The following is an 18,932-nucleotide window of genomic DNA, read 5'->3' on the forward strand; positions in this document are numbered from 1 at the left end:
TGTAAAATTCAATGGTTTTTAGCACATTCATGGAATTTGGCAAACATCATTATAGTCAATTTTAGAACATTTCCATTGCCCCCAAAAGAAACCTCATAGCCATCAGTGGTCACCTCCTATTTATGTCCAGTTCTTCCCAGCCCTAGATAACCACTCATTAATTCTTATCTCCATAGATTTTTGGATATGTGTATACTACTGACTTTCTCTAAAACGTAGCAAGTTGATTTATACATTAAAAACATGAAGTCAACTTATTTTCTCACTTCAAATAAGATAATTTATCCTTTGATAATGAAGAGAAAAAGCAATCCAAGAGAATATGATTGGAATTAAACTGACAAGTCAAAATAATTTTTTTAAGTCTTGTCTGTGGTTAAAAAGTCATCATTGATTGTTTGGAATATCATACACAATGTACTGAAGTGTGTAGATGCAAATTTATGAACTGTTTACATACAAAGCTCTGCTTTACTGCAATGTCTAGTCATGGATTTGTTGATCATTGGCTACACAGTAATTGACAAGCGTATTGTGTTTTACAATGTAATCAAATTTATTTCTATATTCAGAAAAGGAAGAAGTTGAAAAGCCAAGAATTCTATGGGCTCTTTACTTTAATATGCGAGATTCTTCAGACATCGACAGGAATTGTTATAAAGATTTGCCATCCAACGTTTATGTCTGCTCTGGCCCAGACTGTGCTTTAGGGAATGATAACGCAGTCAAACAGGTAAGGCTGTTGTTTCTCCAGTTTTGTAGTAATAAATTGGGATGTAGGAAAAGTGAGTTCTGTTTCTGGAATGAGCGAAAAGAGACTAGAAAAATAACTTATTTAATAATATCTGCAATTGACCCTTAAATGTTTTTTCCTATAAACTGCAAACCTCTTTTAAATATACTGTCATATATTTTCACTAAATGTAATGATGAAGTATAAGAGATTATTAATGAGTTCCACTACAAGAGTAGGAATGGAAGATGTTAGAAATACATAGTCATAAAAATGAATTTATAATGCCAATATTCTAAAGAAACATTGCTTCTCATTTAAACAGTTGGTCTATTGGTATACATATTTTTTTCTTTTAAGATTTATTTATTTATTTGAAAAGCAGAAAACGAGGGGGAGAGAGAGAGAGAGAGCTTCCATCCACTGGTTCACTCCCCAAATAGCTGCAGTGGCTGGAGCTGGGCTGATCTGAAGCCAGGAGCTTCTTCTGGGTCTCTCACAGGGGTGTAAGGGCCCAGGCACTTGGGCCATCTTCCACTGCTTTCCTGAGTGCATCAGTAGGGAGCTGGATTGGCAGTAGAGCAGCCAAGACTCATGGAATGCCAGTGCCACAGGCGGTGCTTTACCTGCTATGCCACAGCACCAGCTCCTGGTATATAGTTTTGAAATATACAAACTTCTGTCTCTTCAAGTAGGGTATAATTAGTAAGTCGTGCAAGATAAAATTTTTCAGTGGTCTTAATGATTTTTTTTTATCTTGGAAAAGAATAACATAGTTTCTTACAACACAATTCTATTAATGTTTTTGACAAAAGCCAGTGTCACAAAAGAGCTGCTCTTACAGCCACTGAGCAATATGGGAAATCAAGGTGGAAATTTGTAGCAGTGTTCTTGGGCAGGGCAATGAAGAGGTATAAGCTAATATAAGCTGCCAAAAGTGAACTATGATTCCATTAAGCTGAAGATGTATATGAATATCTGAGAGGACTTCACAAAGTTCATGGAAAATGATATTGAAAGATAAGTTTATTTTGGTACAGACCATTTTGAAATCCGTACAGTGTTTATTTTTAAATAGGAATTTTCCTTGAACTTTAAAAAAAAACCTTCATATGCATGGATGTCAAAATCTTAAACCAAAATAAGTAAGGAAAAATCAGAAAATCTTTTTGAGGATAAAATCTAACCTTCACAGGCAGAGCTAGCACATCTGTCTATTGAATTACACAATGGGTAATTCAATGTTGTTCTAAGACCACAGGTAGAACTTTGATTGCCACCATTGTTGGAGATCTCATAGAAATGTCCTTCTTGGACTTTTAATTGGTAATCATAGTAGCAAAGCTTTGAATCATAAGCATGGCCAAAATTCTCTATGTCTCATCTTCAGGGTCTAATGATGATCCTAGAGAATCATGCTCAGTCAATGGCATCAGACAAAAGCAGGAAGTTACATTTTCAATCACCATTCATTCTATGAGTTTAAAGGAATTCAGGATGGTTCAGAATCTTCAAAATGAACAACTCATTTTTACTTTGATCTAATTTTTTGCAAGCAAAAATTGCGAAGAAGTTTTTAGCCAGGTAACTTAGGTCATTTTTATCCCTGCATATGTATTTATTTTTGTAAACCAAACTGAAAGGCCCCTTCAATAACGGCTTATTATACAAGTCTTAAATGTGATCTAAACTGTTTGCTAAATGATTGTAATTAAGGGATAATTTTATCATGCGATAATTTTTTTTTTGACAGGCAGAGTTAGACAGAGAGAGTGACAGAGAGGTCTTCCTTCCGTTGGTTCACCCCCTAAATGGCCACTACTGCTGGCATGCTGTGCCGATCGGAAGCAAGGAGCCAGGTGCTTCCTCATGGATTCCCATGTGGATGCAGGGCCCAAGGACTTGGGCCATCCTCCACTGCCTTCCCGGGCCACAGCAGAGAGCTGGACTGGAAGAGGAGTAACCGGGATAGAACTGGCGCCCCAACTGGGACTAGAACCTGGGATGCCGGCGCCGCAGGCGGAGGACCAGCCCAGTGAGCCGCAGTGCTGGCCTATTATGAGATAATTTGCTTCCCAAGTAGATAACCTTCAGGGGTAAAGTGTTATCACAGTAGAAAACAGTATAAGCTAGATTTGGTAGTAATTATCATGTTATTAAATGTAAATAGTTTTAAATTTGTCACGTAGCTTTTAAACTCTTAGGTTAGTTTTGGGAGAAATGTTATACATATTTTAAAGGGCCTTGATAATCTTTGTAAATGGACAGTTTAATCAGGTAACCTGGTTTCTAACTCTAGTACATCATCCTTTTTTTAGTTCAACAATGATCTTTTATTTACTTATTTATTTTACCTTTTAAGATACACAAACCATGCATTTCACAAATACAAACTTAGGAACATAGTGATTCTTCTCACCTTTCTTCCTCCTCCCTCTCTTATCCACATTCTTATTTTTTACTTAGATCTATTTTCAATTAACTTTACACATAATAAGATCAACTCTATTAAGTAAAGAGTTCAGGAAATAATATGAAAAAAATGTTTCTCAACAGTCAAGACAAGGACTGTTCAAAGTCATTACATCTCAAAAATAACAATTTCACTTCTATAGATTACCTTTTAGGTACTCTATTAGTTACCACAGTTCAGGAAGAACATGGTATTTTTCCTTTTGAGACTGGCTTATTTCACTGAGTATAATACTTTCCAGTTTTTTTTACGACTGTGTAGTATTCCATGATTTGCATATCCCCTAATTTCTTTATCCAGTCTTCAGTTGATGGGCATTTAGATTGATTCCATATCTTAGCTATTTTGAACTGAGCTGCAGTAAACCTGGGGTTGTACAGATAACTATCTCACATGCTGATTTTTGTATTTTAGTATTTTGTTAAAGATTTTTGTGTCAGTGTTCATCAGAGAGATTGGCCTGTAGTTCACTTTCATTGTTGTATCTTTTTCAGCTTTAGGAATTAAGGTGATGCTGCCTTCATAGAAGGTGTTTGGGAGGATTCCTTTCCTTTCAGTTGTTTTGAATAGCTTAAAAAGAATTGGAATTAGTTCTTCTTTAAATGTCTGGTTGAACTCAGCAATGAAGCCATCTGGTCCTGGGCTTTTCTTTGTTGGGAGGGTCTTTATTACTAATTGCATTTCCGTCTTGGTTATTGGTCTGTTTAGGTTTTCTGTGTCTTCGTGGCTCAATTCAGGTAGGCTGTATGTGTCTAGGAATCTATCCATTTCTTCTGGGTTTCCCGATTTGTTGGCATACAGCTCTTTGTAGTAATTACTGATGATTATTTTTATTTCTTTGGTGTCTGTTTTTACATTTCCTTTATTCATCTCTGATTTTGTTGAATTGAGTCTTCTCCCTCTTTTTTGTGGTTAGTTGGGCTGATGTGTCAATTTTGTTTATTTTTTTAACTTTTATTTAATGAATATAAATTTCCAAAGTACAGCTTATGGATTACAATGGCTTCCCCCCCATAACGTCCCTCCCACCCGCAACCCTCCCCTTTCCCACTCCCTCTCCCCTTCCATTCACATCAAGATTCATTTTCGATTCTCTTTATATACAGAAGATCAGTTTAGCATACATTAAGTAAAGATTTTTTTCAAAAAGCCAGCTCTTCATTTTATTTATCTTTTGTATTTTTTTGTTTCAATTTTCTTATTTCTTCCTTAATTTTTTATTTCCTCCTACTAATTTGGGGTTTGGTTTGTTGTGTGTTTTTTTTTTTCTAGGTCCTTGAGATGCACTGACAGCTCATTTATTTGGTGACTTTCCAGTTTCTTGGTGTAGGCACTGATTGCTATAAACTTCCCTCTTAACACTGCTTTTGCTGTATCCCATAAGTTTTCTTTTTTTAAAGATTTTATTTATTTATTTAAGAGGTAGAGTTACAGACCGTGAGAGGGAGAGACAGAGAGAAAGGTCTTCCGTCCATTGGTTCACTCCCCAAATGGCCGCAACAGCCAGAGCTGCACCAATCCGAAGCCAGGTGCTTCTTCCCGGTCTCCCATGTGGGTGCACGGGCCCAAGGACTTGGGCCACCTTATACTGCTTTCTCAGGCCATAGCAGAGAGCTGGATTGGAAGTGGAGCAGCTAGGACTAGAACTGGCATCCATATGGGATGCTGGTGCTGCAGGCAGAGGATTAACCTACTATGCCATGGTGCCAGCCCCATCCCATAAGTTTTGATTTGAGGTATTGTCATCTTCATTCGTTTCCAGAAATTTTTTAGTTTCTCTTCTATTACCCACTGTTCATTTAGGAACATGTTGTTCAGTCTCCATTTGTTTGCATATGTTTGTGAGATTCTTGAGTTGTTGGTTTCAAGCTTCAATCCACTGTGATCAGAGAAGGTGCATGGTTTGATTTTGATTTTTTTGAACTTAGTGAGACTTGCTTTATAGCATAATATATGGTCTATCCTGGAGAAAGTTCCATGCACTACTAAGAAGAATGTGTACTCTGCAACTGTAGGATGAAAATTTCTGTAGATAATCGTTAGGTCTATTTGGTCCATAGTGTCAATTAGCTCTGTGGTTTCTTTTTTGATTTTCTGTCTGGTTGATCTCTCCATTGCTGAAAGTGGGGTATTGGAGTCCCCTATTACTATTTTTAAGAAAGGTGTCTTTTAGGCCAGCGCCGCGGCTCACTAGGCTAATCCTCCGCCTAGCGGCGCCAGCACACCGGGTTCTAGTCCCGGTCGGGGCGCTGGATTCTGTCTCGGTTGCCCTCTTCCAGTCCAGCTCTCTGCTGTGGCCAGGGAGTGCAGTGGAGGATGGCCCAGGTGCTTGGGTCCTGTACCCCATGGGAGACCAGGAAAAGCACCTGGCTCCTGGCTCCTGCCATCGGATCAGCGTGGTGCGCTGGTTGCAGCGCGCCGGCCGCGGCAGCCATTGGAGGGTGAACCAACGGCAAAGGAAGACCTTTCTCTCTGTCTCTCTCTCTCACTGTCCACTCTGCCAAGAAAAAAGAAAAAGAAAGGTGTCTTTGTAGCTTTTTTTAAAAAGATTTATTTATTTATATGAAGTCAGAGTTACACAGAGAGAGGAGAGGCAGAGAGAGAGAGAGAGAGGTCTTTCATCTGCTGTTCACTCCCCAATTGGCCACAGTGGTTGGAGGTGTGCCGATCTAAAGCCAGGAGCTTCTTCCAGGTCTCTCATGTGGATTCAGGGGCCCAAAGACTTGGTCCATCTTGTACTGCTTTCCCAGGCCATAGCAGATAGCTGGATTGGAAGTGGAGCAGCTGAGACTCGAACCAGCGTCCATATGGGATGCCGGCACTGCAGGCAACAGCTTTGCCTGCTATGCCACAGTGCCCCCCCCCCATTACTATTGTATTAGAGTCTATGTCTTCTTTTAGATCTGTTAACATCTTTTAAATACCCAGGATCCCTATAATTGGATGTGTATACATTTATTATAGTCACAGCTTCCTGTTATATTGATCCACCATTAATTATAATTACCACCATTAATCATTACATAGTGTTCTTTGTCTCTTTTAACAGTTTTTTTGTGTTAAAGTCTATTTTGACCAATATTAGGATGGCTACACTCCCCCCTTTTTTTCCATTCACATGGAATATCTTTTTCTGTCCCTTCACTTTCAGTCTGCATGTATCTTTGTTGGTGAGGTGTGTTTCTAGTAGGCAGCAAATAGATGGGTCTTGTATTTAATTCATTCAGCCAGTCTATCTTTTAACTGGAGACTTGAGGCCATTTACATTCAAGGTAACTATTGATAAGTAACTACTTTGCCCTGCCATCTTTCCATGAATATTCCTATTGTTTATCTTGGATTTCTTTTGTACTTTTACTGGGGGATTTTCTCTTTGCGTTCTTTCATGATGGTGGGTTTCTTTCTGTTTTTTCCATGTATAGATACTCTTTTGTAAGGCGGGGTGCATAATGACAAATTCTTTCAATTCCTGTTTGTTGTCGAAGGTCTTTATTTCACGTACATTCATAAATGAGAGCTTTGCAGGCTATAGTATTCTGGGTTGACAATTTTTTTCTCTTAAGATTTGGACTATATCTTGCTGTTGTCTTCTAGCCTGTAGGGTTTCTGATGAGAAGTCAGCTCTGAGTTTAAATTGGACATCCTCTGAAGGTAATCTGGTGTTTCTCTCGTGCATATTTTAGAGTATTTTTCTTTATGCTTTACTTTGAAAGTTTGAGTACTGTTTGTCATGGTGAAGATCTTTTCTGGTCATATCTGTTAGTTCTGTGTGCTTCCTGTATATGGATGCTCCTTTCTTTCTCCAAGTTAGGGAAATTTTCTCTAATTATTTCACTAAGTAGGCCTTCTATTCCCTTCTCTTTTCCACTCCTTCAGGCACATGTGTTAAGTCATTTGATAGTATCCCATATATCTCCAACACTGTTTTTCGGTTTTCTAATTTTTTCTTCTTATTATTGGTCTGACTGTAAAATTTCTTCTGCCTCAACAAACTCTGCTTTCCACTGCATTTTTTATTTGATCTATTGAATTCTTCATTTCTAGTATTTCATTTTGATTTCTCTTAAATTTTCATTCATCTCATATACGGTTTTCCTTAGCTTGTGGATTTGTTTCTGATTACTTTTGAGTAATCTTATAACTAGTTTTTTTTTTTTAATTCCATTTCAGGCATTTCCTCAATCTCTTCATCTTCACATTCTAATATTGAAATGTTTTTGTACTTCTTTGTGGAGGTCATACTGTCTTCCTTATTCTTCTTTCTTGAATTTTTGCATTTATTTGTAGACATTTGTGGATTTTTTTTTACTCTGATGGCTTTTTATCTTTGAACTATGCCTCTGTGGCTTAGTGGAATATGTATGCTTTCATTGAATACCAATAGGTGTGTTGTGAGTTATGGCCATGGCATTCTGGTTATTGTTCCAGGATGGGGCAGGTATCTGGGGTAACACCCAAATAGCTTTCTTCTGGCTCACTGGATAGAGAGGAGTTACCACCTCTGTTGGTGCAACCACTCCTCCTCTTCCAAGCTGAGGAATGCCCAGGTGTGTTCACTCATCCACGTCACCATATGAACTGCACATACAATCTGCACAGTTGTTCCTGTGAGCACCATTCCCTCTGCTGTAAACTGCTCTTGGCAACCAAGGAGCTCTGAGAGTGTGCCACGACACTCTGTGGTTGCCCAGAACCCAGCTACACTCTGTCTCCTCTCATGCAACCACTGTGTTTTCTCAGTCTCAGCACCCAAGGCTCTCAGGGTCAAGGAGTACAAGTGGAGCCACTCCGCCCTGCTAGCCTGTCCCAACTTCAGGGGGACTGGGATGCTCCCAGGGCTGCTGTCTGTGTGTGCTCCAGCCCACTGTATCAAGTCTTGTTCTTCCAAACAGTTTTTATTTTTGACAGGCAGAGTGGACACTGAGAAAGAGAGACAGAGCGAAAGGTCTTCCTTTTGCCATTGGTTCACCCTCCAATGGCCGCCGCGGCCGGTGCACCGCGCTGATCCGATGGCAGGAGCCAGGTGCTTCTCCTGGTCTCCCATGTGGGTGCAGGGCCCAAGCACCTGGGCCATCCTCCACTGCACTCCCGGGCCACAGCAGAGAGCTGGACTGGAAGAGGGGCAACCGGGACAGAATCCGGCGCCCCGACCGGGACTAGAACCCGGTGTGCTGGTGCCACAAGGCGGAGGATTAGCCTAGTGAGCCACGGCGCCAGCCCCAAACAGTTTTAATGTCAATGGTGAACACTGATTTTTCTCTTTGCTAAGATCTCTGGTTCACAGGCATGCACAATACCTACCAGCCACAGTCCTGCTCACTTCACATTTCTGCTGGGCACCTAGAAGAGTCCTGAAGGTGGCACTTCCCTTCTGTAGGCATGGTTACCTTTCCCCTCCTGTTGTCAGGCGGATACAGCTGGCACAGTGGAGACTGTCTACTTCAGTTGCTTTTGGATTGCTGTGGGTGCTCCTGCTGACTAGGTGGAGGGTGACCCCAACAATTGCTGGATGTGTGCACATAAGCTGGGGCAGCTACTATGTACCTGTGTCCAAAAAATTCCCATCAGTTTTGATGTGATGTATTGTAGTCTTCATTCATTTCCAAAAATTTTTTATTTATTTTTTTTGATTTCTTTTGTGACCCACTGTTCATTAAGACGCATGTTCAGTCTCCATGTGTTTGCATGTGATCTAAAGATTTATGAGTTGTTGGTTTCAGGCTTCATTCCATTGAGATCAGAAAAGGTGCGTGGTATCATTTTGATTTTTTTGAATTTGCTTTGATTTTTTTGAGACTTGCTTTATGGCTTAGCATGTGGTCTATCCTAGAGAAACTTCCATGCACTGGTAAGAAGAATGTGTATTCTGTATCTGCAGGATGAAAATTTCTGTAGATATCTGTTAGGGCCATTTGATGTATAGTGTCAATTAGCTCTGCTGTTCCTTGCAGATTTTCTCTCTGGTTGACCTGTCCATTGCTGAAAGTGAGGTATTGAAGTCCCCCATTACTATTGTATTGGAGTCTATGTCTCCCTTTAGATCCATTAACATTTCTTTTAAATGGCCAGGTGCCCTGTAATTGGGTGCATATACATTTTCCCATTGAATTGATCCCTTAATCATTGCATAGTGCCCTTCTTTGTCTCTTTTGACAGTTTTTGTGTTAAAGTCTATTTTGTCTGATATTAGGATGGTTACATCAGTTCTTTTTTTTGTTTCTGTTAGCATGGGATATCTTTTTCCATCCTTTCACCTTCAGTCTGCATGCCTCTTTGTTGGTGAGATGTCTTTCTTGTAGGCAGCAAATAAATGGGTCTGCATTAGGAACTGTCAATACCATAAGAACAAGACTGAATAAATTAGCTTATGTTAGTTTGGGCTGGCGACTTTAGAACAATGTACAATACTACTTTGTACTACAAATTAGCAACTCACTGTTTTGGTACACAGTCCATTTGTTTTGTTTTGTTTTTTATAAGATTTACTTATTTGAAAGAGTTACATGAGAGATCTTCCATCTGCTAGTTCACTCCCTAGATGGTTGCATCAGCCAGGGCTGGGCCAGGCTGAAGCCAGGAGCTTCATCCAGGTCTCCCACACTGGTGGCAGGGCCCTAAATACGTGGGCCATCCTCTACTCCTTTTCCCAGGGCATTTGCAGGGAGCTGCATCAGAGTTGGAGCAGCTGGGACTCCATCCAGCACCCATATGGGATGCTGGCATTGCAGGCAGCAGCTCTACCCCATTTGCCACAACACTGGCTCCCACAGTACATTTTTAAGTTTAGAGTTAGCTTGATAAATTGTATTAACCATTAAGTTGTTCATACATTATAGTCCCATTCAGTTTCTCATGCCATTGCGGGAGAGGGAAATTTTCATTTGAGCATTGTCTGTGTGTCAGACATTTATCCCTAGCACCTCATGTGTATTACCTTATTTGTTTCTCAAAACAACCATAGTAGGTAAGTGTTTGTGACATTCTGGTTTTACAGATGAAGAAGCTAAGACTCAAAGGGGCAAAATAACTCATTCAGTGGTCACACACCTAGTAAGTTTTTGAGCCAAGATTTCAATTCAAGTCTCTTGGATCCAGTACTTCTAAACTCTTCTAGTGTGCTATGCTTTCAACCTGGGTATCAGGATACATCCTAAATACATTAAAGTGCTAGACTGACAAAGTGTTTATTTTTCATTTATGTAGATAAATAAACATAGGATGTTTTAAATAACTCATTGTATCCTTTATGTACTTGGCAGTATCAGGAAAGCAAGCCACAAATAATTAGCCTTTTAACATTGTTTTTAACCATATGAAACTAAGCACTCTTTGATCTAGTTTATGGTTTTAAAAGAGGAGGAGGATTTTGGGATTAGAACTGGGTGTAGTTGGCAAACAAAATACAGCAAACTGAGACTCATTAGATAGACCTTCTAGAGGCCAGCGCGGCAGCTCACTAGGCTAATCCTCCGCCTACGGCGCCGGCACACCGGGTTCTAGTCCCGGTTGGGGTGCTGGATTCTGTCCCGGTTGCCCCTCTTCCAGTCCAGCTCTCTGCTGTGGCCCGGGAGGGCAGTGGAGGATGGCCCAAGTGCTTGGGCCCTGCACCCCATGGGAGACCAGGAGAAGCACCTGGCTCCTAGCTTCGGATCAGCGCAATGTGCTGGCCACAGTGCACCAACCGCAGCGGCCATTGGAGGGTGAACCAATGGAAAAGGAAGTCTCTGTCTCTCTTTCTCAGTGTCCACTCTGCCTGTCAAAAAAAAAAAAAAAGATAGACCTTCTAGAGAAGTCTTCCTCAGTTAAAGAGAAAGGGGAAAGGCTACATTCTGGCTTATAGTAAATTGACTTTAGTGAGCGCCTGTGGCCCATGGGCTGAAGACAGGACTTCCACACCAGTTGGAACACAAGTAACAGAAAGATCAATAAGTAGCTAGCAACTAGTGTTGATCTTAGGAAGCAAGTTGTTAATGATGGGCAAATATGGAAACAGAGGAAACTAGCCATGAGGACTGGGGGTTTAGGAAAAAAATCTCTCCTACAGGGAAGAAGCAATAGGCAGACAGGATGATAAACATAAAGGAACTGGCATAGAAGTAAAATTAGTAGTATTAATGATTATAATATTTATGTTCAGTGTTTTTTGAAAAAAGAAAATGATTTATTTATATGAAAGGCAGAGTAACAGAGAGGCAGCAAGATCTTCCATTCACTGGTTTGCTTCCTAAATGGCTACAATAACCAGGACTGGGCCAGACCAAAGCCAGGAGCTTCATCCAGGTTGCCCACATGGGTGCAGGCACCAAAGGACTTAAGCCATCTTCCACTGCTTTCCTGGGCCCATTAGCAGGGAGATGGATCAGAAGTGGAACAGCCGGTACTCGAACCAGTGCCAATATGGGATGTCAGTATCACAGGCAGTGACTTTGCCCACTGTACCACAGTGCTGGCCACCTATGCTCAGTGTTTTTATAATACAGTCTTAAAAGTTCTTTCATATATATGATAAAATTATATTCTATTCACGCGTGGTACTAAGAATCAAGAGTTAACTAAAAGTCCTTGTCATCTTGGAGGAATCACTATCTAGCAAAGAAGAAAAGTATGAAAACAAATGACAGTGTAGTCTGCTATACACACTAGCATAAGAATATCCAAAGTCTAGATGAAACACAGAAGGGCAAATAAGCTCTGTCTAGAAGTCAGGGACATGGAACGATATAAGAGATGAGTAGCTATTCCAGATTCAAATCAGAGAACTGAAACATGCCAGGTATAAAGAATAACACCTCAGATTGGCACTGTGGTGTAGCGGGTAAAGCTGCCACCTGCAGTACCAGCATCCCATATGGGCGCCAGTTCGAGTCCCAGCTGCTCTACTTCGATCCAGCTCTCTACTCTGGCCTGGGAAAGTAGTTTGAGATGAGCCAAGTCCTTGGGTCCCTGCACCCACATGGGAGACCAGGAAGAAGCTCCTGGCTTTGGATCAATGCAGCTCCGGCCATTGTAGCCAATTGGGGAGTGAACTAGCGGATGGAAGACTCACTCTCTCTCTGCCTCTTTGCTCTCTGTGTAACTCTTTCAAATAAATCTTTAAAAAATAAAAAAAAAAAATACCTACACCAGCCCAAAATGCAACATCAAGGAGTATTTTAGAAAGTGTATTAGGCCAGTGCCACTGCTCAATAGGCTAATCCTCTGCTTGCGGCGCCGGCACACCAGGTTCTAGTCCTGTTCGGGGCACTGGATTCTGTCCCGGTTGCTCCTCTTCCAGTCCAGCTCTCTGCTGTTGCCCGGGAGTGCAGTGGAGGATGGCCCAAGTGCTTGGGCCCTGCACCCACATGGGAGACCAGGAGGAGGCACCTGGCTCCTGGCTTCGGATCAGCGTGGTGCGCCGGCCACAGCGGCCATTGGAGGGTGAACCAATGGAAGGAAGACCTTTCTCTCTGTCTCTCTCACTGTCTAACTCTATCTGTCAAATAAATAAATAAATAAATAAAAATAATTTTAAAAATATCACCTGATATTTGCGAATTGTTGATAGCCAGATCGTGAATATTTTAGGTTTGGCAGCCTACATGGTCTCTCTCACAGCTATTCAACTCTGCCCTTGTAGTGCAAAAGCAGTGAATGAGCAAATGAGGGGATGTGACTGTGTTTGAATAAAATTTTATTTACTAAAAACAGCAGTCTAAATTAGGCCTGTGGGCCAAAGTTTGTCAACTCTTGGATGACCTTATGTGTACATCAGACAGAAGGAAAAAGCAGTAAATATATCTTAAAACCTTTAATAATTCCCTTTTACCAGCAGGATAAAATGTAAGTTCTCTAGCATAGCAGTATCTGTACTTGACATTGAGGTATATTCATCTAATAAAAGTGGGACTGTGTTTTAGAGTAGCAATGCTATCTACCTCAAGTACTGTTCTTCCCCCATATATAAATATGTGTGTTTGTATGTATGTATTTAGTTAAGATCAAATTTACTTTTTTGTTTTCTTACCCTGCCATACTAAGATCAGCTTAAATCTTAACATTTTTACTTTTATTAGTAATAATAATAGTTTCCATATATAGAAGCTTATTTTGATGCCATTTTATAGATGAGAAAGCCAAGGCTCAGAAGTTGAATAAGCTTTCCCCAAATCACATAGCTGTCTAAGTGGCCAAACCAGCATTTGCACTGAGGCCATATGTTCAGAGTTCATGAGCTTAAACATTGTGCTACATTCCTTAAAGCCCTCAGCAGAGGGAATTTGTATCAGAAAAGCAACTAGTTGGGTAAATAATGAAGAACTGTCTTGTGTTGTCCAATGACTTGTTAAAAATATTATGTGCTAAATTAGGCTGTTTGAATGTTATAAATAGGCTCTATGGGAAATTATACAAAGAGTATTAAGGAAAATTATATTTCTCTTGATATATAGAAGAAATATGCTTAAATTTTCAGCACTCATCCTTGAAGAATGGGCCTGAATGCATGTGTAGAATTAGAGAGAGAAGTATCCTAGGATTCTACACTTGATCTAAGCCAAAAGGCCGAGAAGTAATGTCCTAGGAATCTGAAAACTGATTTTTACAAGGTTATATATGCTGGTATAGTGCTGCAATCCAGTTAACGAAATGTTTAAGTGTACCACTAATTTTTTTAGATGGTTCTAGAAATGCACATAGGTTTAAGGTTGATGTTTCAAAACTAGTTTGTCCTTTTTACCCTGGCCAGGCGGAAACACTTTTCCAGCAAATCTACCCCAATGAAGACTTCTGTCCACCCCCGCCAAATCCTGAAGACATCATACTTGATGGAGACAGTTCACAACCAGGGGCTTCAGAGTCCATTGCCATACCAGAGGCCAACTCAGAGACTCCGGAGGAAAGTGCAAACCTGGAAAACCCACAGGCACCCTCTGAATAACACATACACACAAAACTAGACACCTTGCTTTTGAAATCCTCTTGGCCTCAGTTTTCTTGATGGAGCAACTGTTTTGAGAAGTATTAGAAAGCAGCGACCAATTGACACATAGAATTACAAGGAGAAACAGGTCATAGAAATCCTAAAGGGGATTTTTTGTCTTGAAGAGGACATTCCAAGAACACAGAATACTTCTAAAGCACATTAATTTGCCTATGTTAAACCTGTGAGATAAGCAGATGAAATTAGAAATGGAGTGATTCCCAGGAATACAGCAGTCCTATGCATTGTCAGTAATTCTGTGCTGTTAGCACATTAGTTTGTCACTTTGTACCTTGGTTTGAAAGCCACAGCTTCAGAATCAGCTAACACATTTCCTTTGTGGATATGAGCATCATGACATAAATGATGAAAGCGTACATATTCAAGTATCATGATCCAGGCAGCAGCCTAGCCTGTGTTTGGAATAGATTTGTTTTCTCTGTTGAGATGTATTGAAGATATTAGGATGTTTGGATATTTTTATAAATCATAAGTCCATTACTTGGTAGTATTTTTAATATTAGTTGTGATATTTGTATGTGAATCATCTACACACTGGGTAAACTCAATAATAAAGAAATGAAAGAATGGAAGGAGAGGTTAGGATAGGCTCATTGGTATTTGGAGATTCTGTCCAGACAACTACCTGGAATACTAGTCTAATTGTCTAGAGACCTAATTTAGTCCTGGCTCTGCTGCTTATGATATTAAGCAAATTGTTTAATTTCTGGGCTCCAGTTTCTCCATATGTAAAAATAGAAATAGTAATACCCTGCCTACTGTATGACAATGACTATAATGATAAACATAGTACCATCCTTAGGATGCTTTTACTGAAAGAAAGTTGTTTCTGCGTTTTTTTTGTTGTTGTTGTTGGCTTGGGGATGAATGTCAGAAATCTCATGTAGCAAAAAATTGCTGTCAACTCCCCAAGAAGATAAATTAGTGTTTTTATTGCATTCAATTTCTTAAATGAAAATGTTTCATAAATTAGTGTTTTAATGTCTTTTAGACCAGTAAACATGGTAATACATGGAATTATAGTTTTGAAATCCTATAAGGGAAACACTATAAATTCTTCATATTCCTTTTCTGATAGGTCAACCTTAAACCACCAAGGACTCTGAATAGAGTAGGACAGTTGATAAACCCTACTATACACCCCACATAAAAATGTTAGAGCTGTACAATCAGCAACTGTACTTACAATGATAGTGCCTATATTTAAATTTTCCCAAATGCCAAGCTCTGATGGTCTACTTTTTTTGAGCAATAGTTTGGATTTGCAACTGCCTGTAAGTAAATAAGCAAAGGTTCTTGTTGCAAGCTCTGGCCTGGATTATCTGTCAAGGGGCCATGACTCTAGTGGAAAGCACATAGTTCTTACACCTCAGCTCAGCCAGTCCCTGACCTAACCAGGTTCCAGAGAAGGTCTTGAAGCTAGCTGTGCCGGGTCCTAGATTCATAGAAATGGAAGAACCAAGGAATGTAGCTCTTGCCTCACCTTCCAACCCCTGCAGATAATGGCTGAATCTAGAAGGAAAAACTTCCTAGCCTCTTGGGCTGCTCCTATCCCCGCCTCCCAGTGTACAGCCCCTCTCCTCTCTCTTTAGCCCCCTCTTTCCCTCTTTTCCCCTTTTATATTGTCACACAAATCAGGGACAGTAGAATCACATTATAACCTACTTTGCTATAGTTATGCAGATCAAAAGTCAAATCATCTTTCCTGAAACCTAGCTAAGGCATGCACCAACTGCCTAGTACTTACCTGTAAGTATATCAGGCATTGGTCCTGCCCCTTGATACCAGCAATATAAAAGGTTCCATTAGAAGAGACTATTGAATCTGAATACAGTTGCAGTAAGTGGCACCAATAAAGATATTATACTTTATTATAGTCTCAGAGTTTAGGGCTCCTGGATGCAGCATACACGTTTATGTAAATAGACAATCAGGGTAGGCCTAGCTTAACTAGAAAAATTCTGGTAGCCTTACTGCAGCTGTCTATATGCAGAACAATGAGGGAGATATTTTGTGATCTCATGGGCCAGCCCACATTGTACCCATCTCATACATCAGCCAGCATCAGAATCTCTCCTCTAGGTCATTAAATACTGTTGAAATGTTTCAAAGCTCCTGAATATAATGATTAAATTATTGATGAATTAAGATATACAACTGCTTAGAGAAGTTTAAATATTTCCTGTTGCCTCAGAATGTAATAGAAATTAAGAGCTTTCTTTTCAGCTATCTTAATTACTGCAAATGTTTGTTTTCAGTTTTAAGTAAAAAAAAATTGCTTTTACTATAAAACTTTAAGCCTGAAGTCATATGAATAAAAATAATGGTGTATATAATGCAAACTTTTCTGTATCTAACTTAAAATTTTAAAAACTGCTATTATTAAAACATTTTGATGTATGTGTTGAAAATGTTTAGTTATGCATGTTTATTAACCAAAAATGATAATAACCATTCAGTATAGTGATTGATAACACAATCAGTAAATAATCTTGTCTATGGTATTTTTTTTCTAGTTGATGTGCCTGCCCAGAAAACCATATATATAATAATTTATATTTTTCTATAGGAAAATAGAATTAGTTTTCCTCATCTCCTATGATATTTAGCTGTCCATAGTGTGATGGCTATGTTATGTTAAAGGGTAACTTCTAGAATGGTGGTAATTTCTGAGATTAGCAACCCTTTGTCTGATAATGGCCATGTTAATGATTAACTTCTGTCACCACTGTAGATTCCTGGATTCACAGACGTCTATAAAGACTTCCAAAAAACAAATTGTTGAGATTTGATTGCTAAATCATAATGATCCTTTCAAGCAGGAATTAAAACCATTTTCTTGAAAATCAATTATTTATGTGCATTGGTTTTGAATAATGTCTTTTACTCTGAATTCTCATATGTATTTTTAAAAGCATGAAATATGAATTCAAAATTTGCACAGTATAACAGTAAGTATTCAGAGGAAATAAAGACTTTTTAATGCCTTTCAGGTGTGGTATCCAATTTTTACATATTAAAAGTTGGTATATATGCCAAGCACTTAAAGATTGTCTTAGACCTGATTTTTTGTTTTACTGTTATTTAAATAAATAATTGTTTGGCTGTATAGTTGGTTTTATTTCTAACCAATGGGTTTGGTTATTTTGTTTGTTTTTAGCAAACTATTCTAGCTGCCAGCATTAATGTCAATATCAAATAAAGGCAGATGGAACCTTATTCTGTTTGAAATCAGTGCTGTAGAGGCTGTGAGGTTGGGCTATGATTTGCAGTGCATTGATTGCCTACAGACTTCTTTCACTTCTCACATAGAAGATGAGAATCTGAAATGTTTTTCAGATTTCCTTAGTGAATGAGAACCTGAAATGTTCTCTGGGTGTTTTGAGTCCCCAACAGCTTTCTTGCAATAGATAACAGACTGCTAATGTTCTTTTTATGCAGAAATCATTCATTGAACTATGATTTGTTCTTGAATCAAATAATTAAAGCAGACTGACATTTTCTGTCAGTTCCAAGTAGTTTCCAAAGCTCTTCAGACAGGATGCATTCAAAAGATAACAGGACTCTTTAAAAGTGGCAATTTATCTATGAGATTATTAATAAATCAAGTTTAAGAAAGATAAGGTTAATTGAATTTTTAAACAAGTAGCTGTATTATCCTTCAAGCACCTTGGAGTTCATACAATATTCACACTTTTTTTTTAAACAAGTGCTTCGATATGTTTGAATTCTCTTCTTTAATGATGGCTTTTTAAAAATAGCAATTAACACAAGTCACATTTTGAAGGCCACTTTTCTTTCCACTGATGCACAGTTTAGCCGTGGAGCTGCAATGACATGTCCTTGCTGTACAAGTTGCCACGTCTGCTCTTTCTGGCAATGATGACTCTTAGGACCATTTGACAGGTAATCATTAGAACTTGGGTCCTGGTAGACTGTAGGGTCTTTTTGCCTATCACGGCATGGGGATTTATGCTGGTGACTCCTATTAATGTTAATAGGATTTGCATGTGTAAATCCTCCTATCAATGAGCCAGTTGACCCTAAAAGAAATATTCATTAGAGATGGACACTATTTCTGATCTAGAAGCACCAGTGAATTGTTCTATTCAGAATTTTCATGTATGGAAAATCAAGAGTGTGCCTACTCAGTGGGTGTTGTTACAGCTTGAAAAGATGAAACCCTAGCTCTTTGTTCATTATTTCTATTATATGTTACAAATCATTGCTCTTTTGATTATTAGCAACATAGCATTTTTATCTTTAAAAGTAATTTTTCTTGAGGTTTCACTGACACCCCAATTTAATATGTGAGTGTTATCCTAAAAGTTTGGTACTGTGGAGTATTTTAAAGCTATGTAATAGCAACTCCTGTTGATCAGAGATAAGACCATTTCAACATCCGAAGTTTATAATGATACTTGAAAATAGCAAATGAGCCTCATGGACCAGCTGTCAAGATGTTTAAGGCACCAACCCTTTATTCTAGAAACTAATAAATAAAAGAGAAGGAAGCAGTTAGCCTACCTTTCCTGTAAAGGCTATACTTCAGGGTATCCAAATGGTTGTTGAAGGAATGTTCTTTTTCTGCGATTTATTATTTGAATGGCAGAGTTAAAGGGAGAGGAGGAGAGACATTTTCCAGCTGCTGGTACGCTCCCGAAATGGCTGCAATGGGCAGAGCAGGGCAGGACCAGGCCGAAGCCAGGACCAAGGAGCTTCTTCAGGTCCCCTACATGCACAGAGGT

At 39.3% G+C, this 18,932-nt stretch overlaps 1 protein-coding gene and 1 pseudogene across 1 annotated transcript in view; one reads left to right on the plus strand and one right to left on the minus strand.

The window, feature by feature from the left end:
• CHM (CHM Rab escort protein) overlaps nucleotides 1-17,171 on the plus strand; it is a 208,804-nt gene extending 191,633 nt beyond the window's left edge. The window contains exons 14-15 of the mRNA XM_008272993.4: nucleotides 573-733; nucleotides 13,930-17,171. Of these exons, the coding sequence (XP_008271215.2) occupies nucleotides 573-733; nucleotides 13,930-14,121 (353 nt within the window). The 3' untranslated portion in view covers nucleotides 14,122-17,171. The remainder of the gene's footprint in view (nucleotides 1-572; nucleotides 734-13,929) is intronic.
• LOC127485095 (U2 spliceosomal RNA) lies at nucleotides 13,594-13,757 on the minus strand (annotated as a pseudogene).
• Nucleotides 17,172-18,932: the final 1,761 nt, after the last annotated feature.

The sequence above is a fragment of the Oryctolagus cuniculus genome, chromosome X, assembly GCF_964237555.1.
Source record: "Oryctolagus cuniculus chromosome X, mOryCun1.1, whole genome shotgun sequence".
Lineage (NCBI taxonomy): Eukaryota > Metazoa > Chordata > Mammalia > Lagomorpha > Leporidae > Oryctolagus > Oryctolagus cuniculus.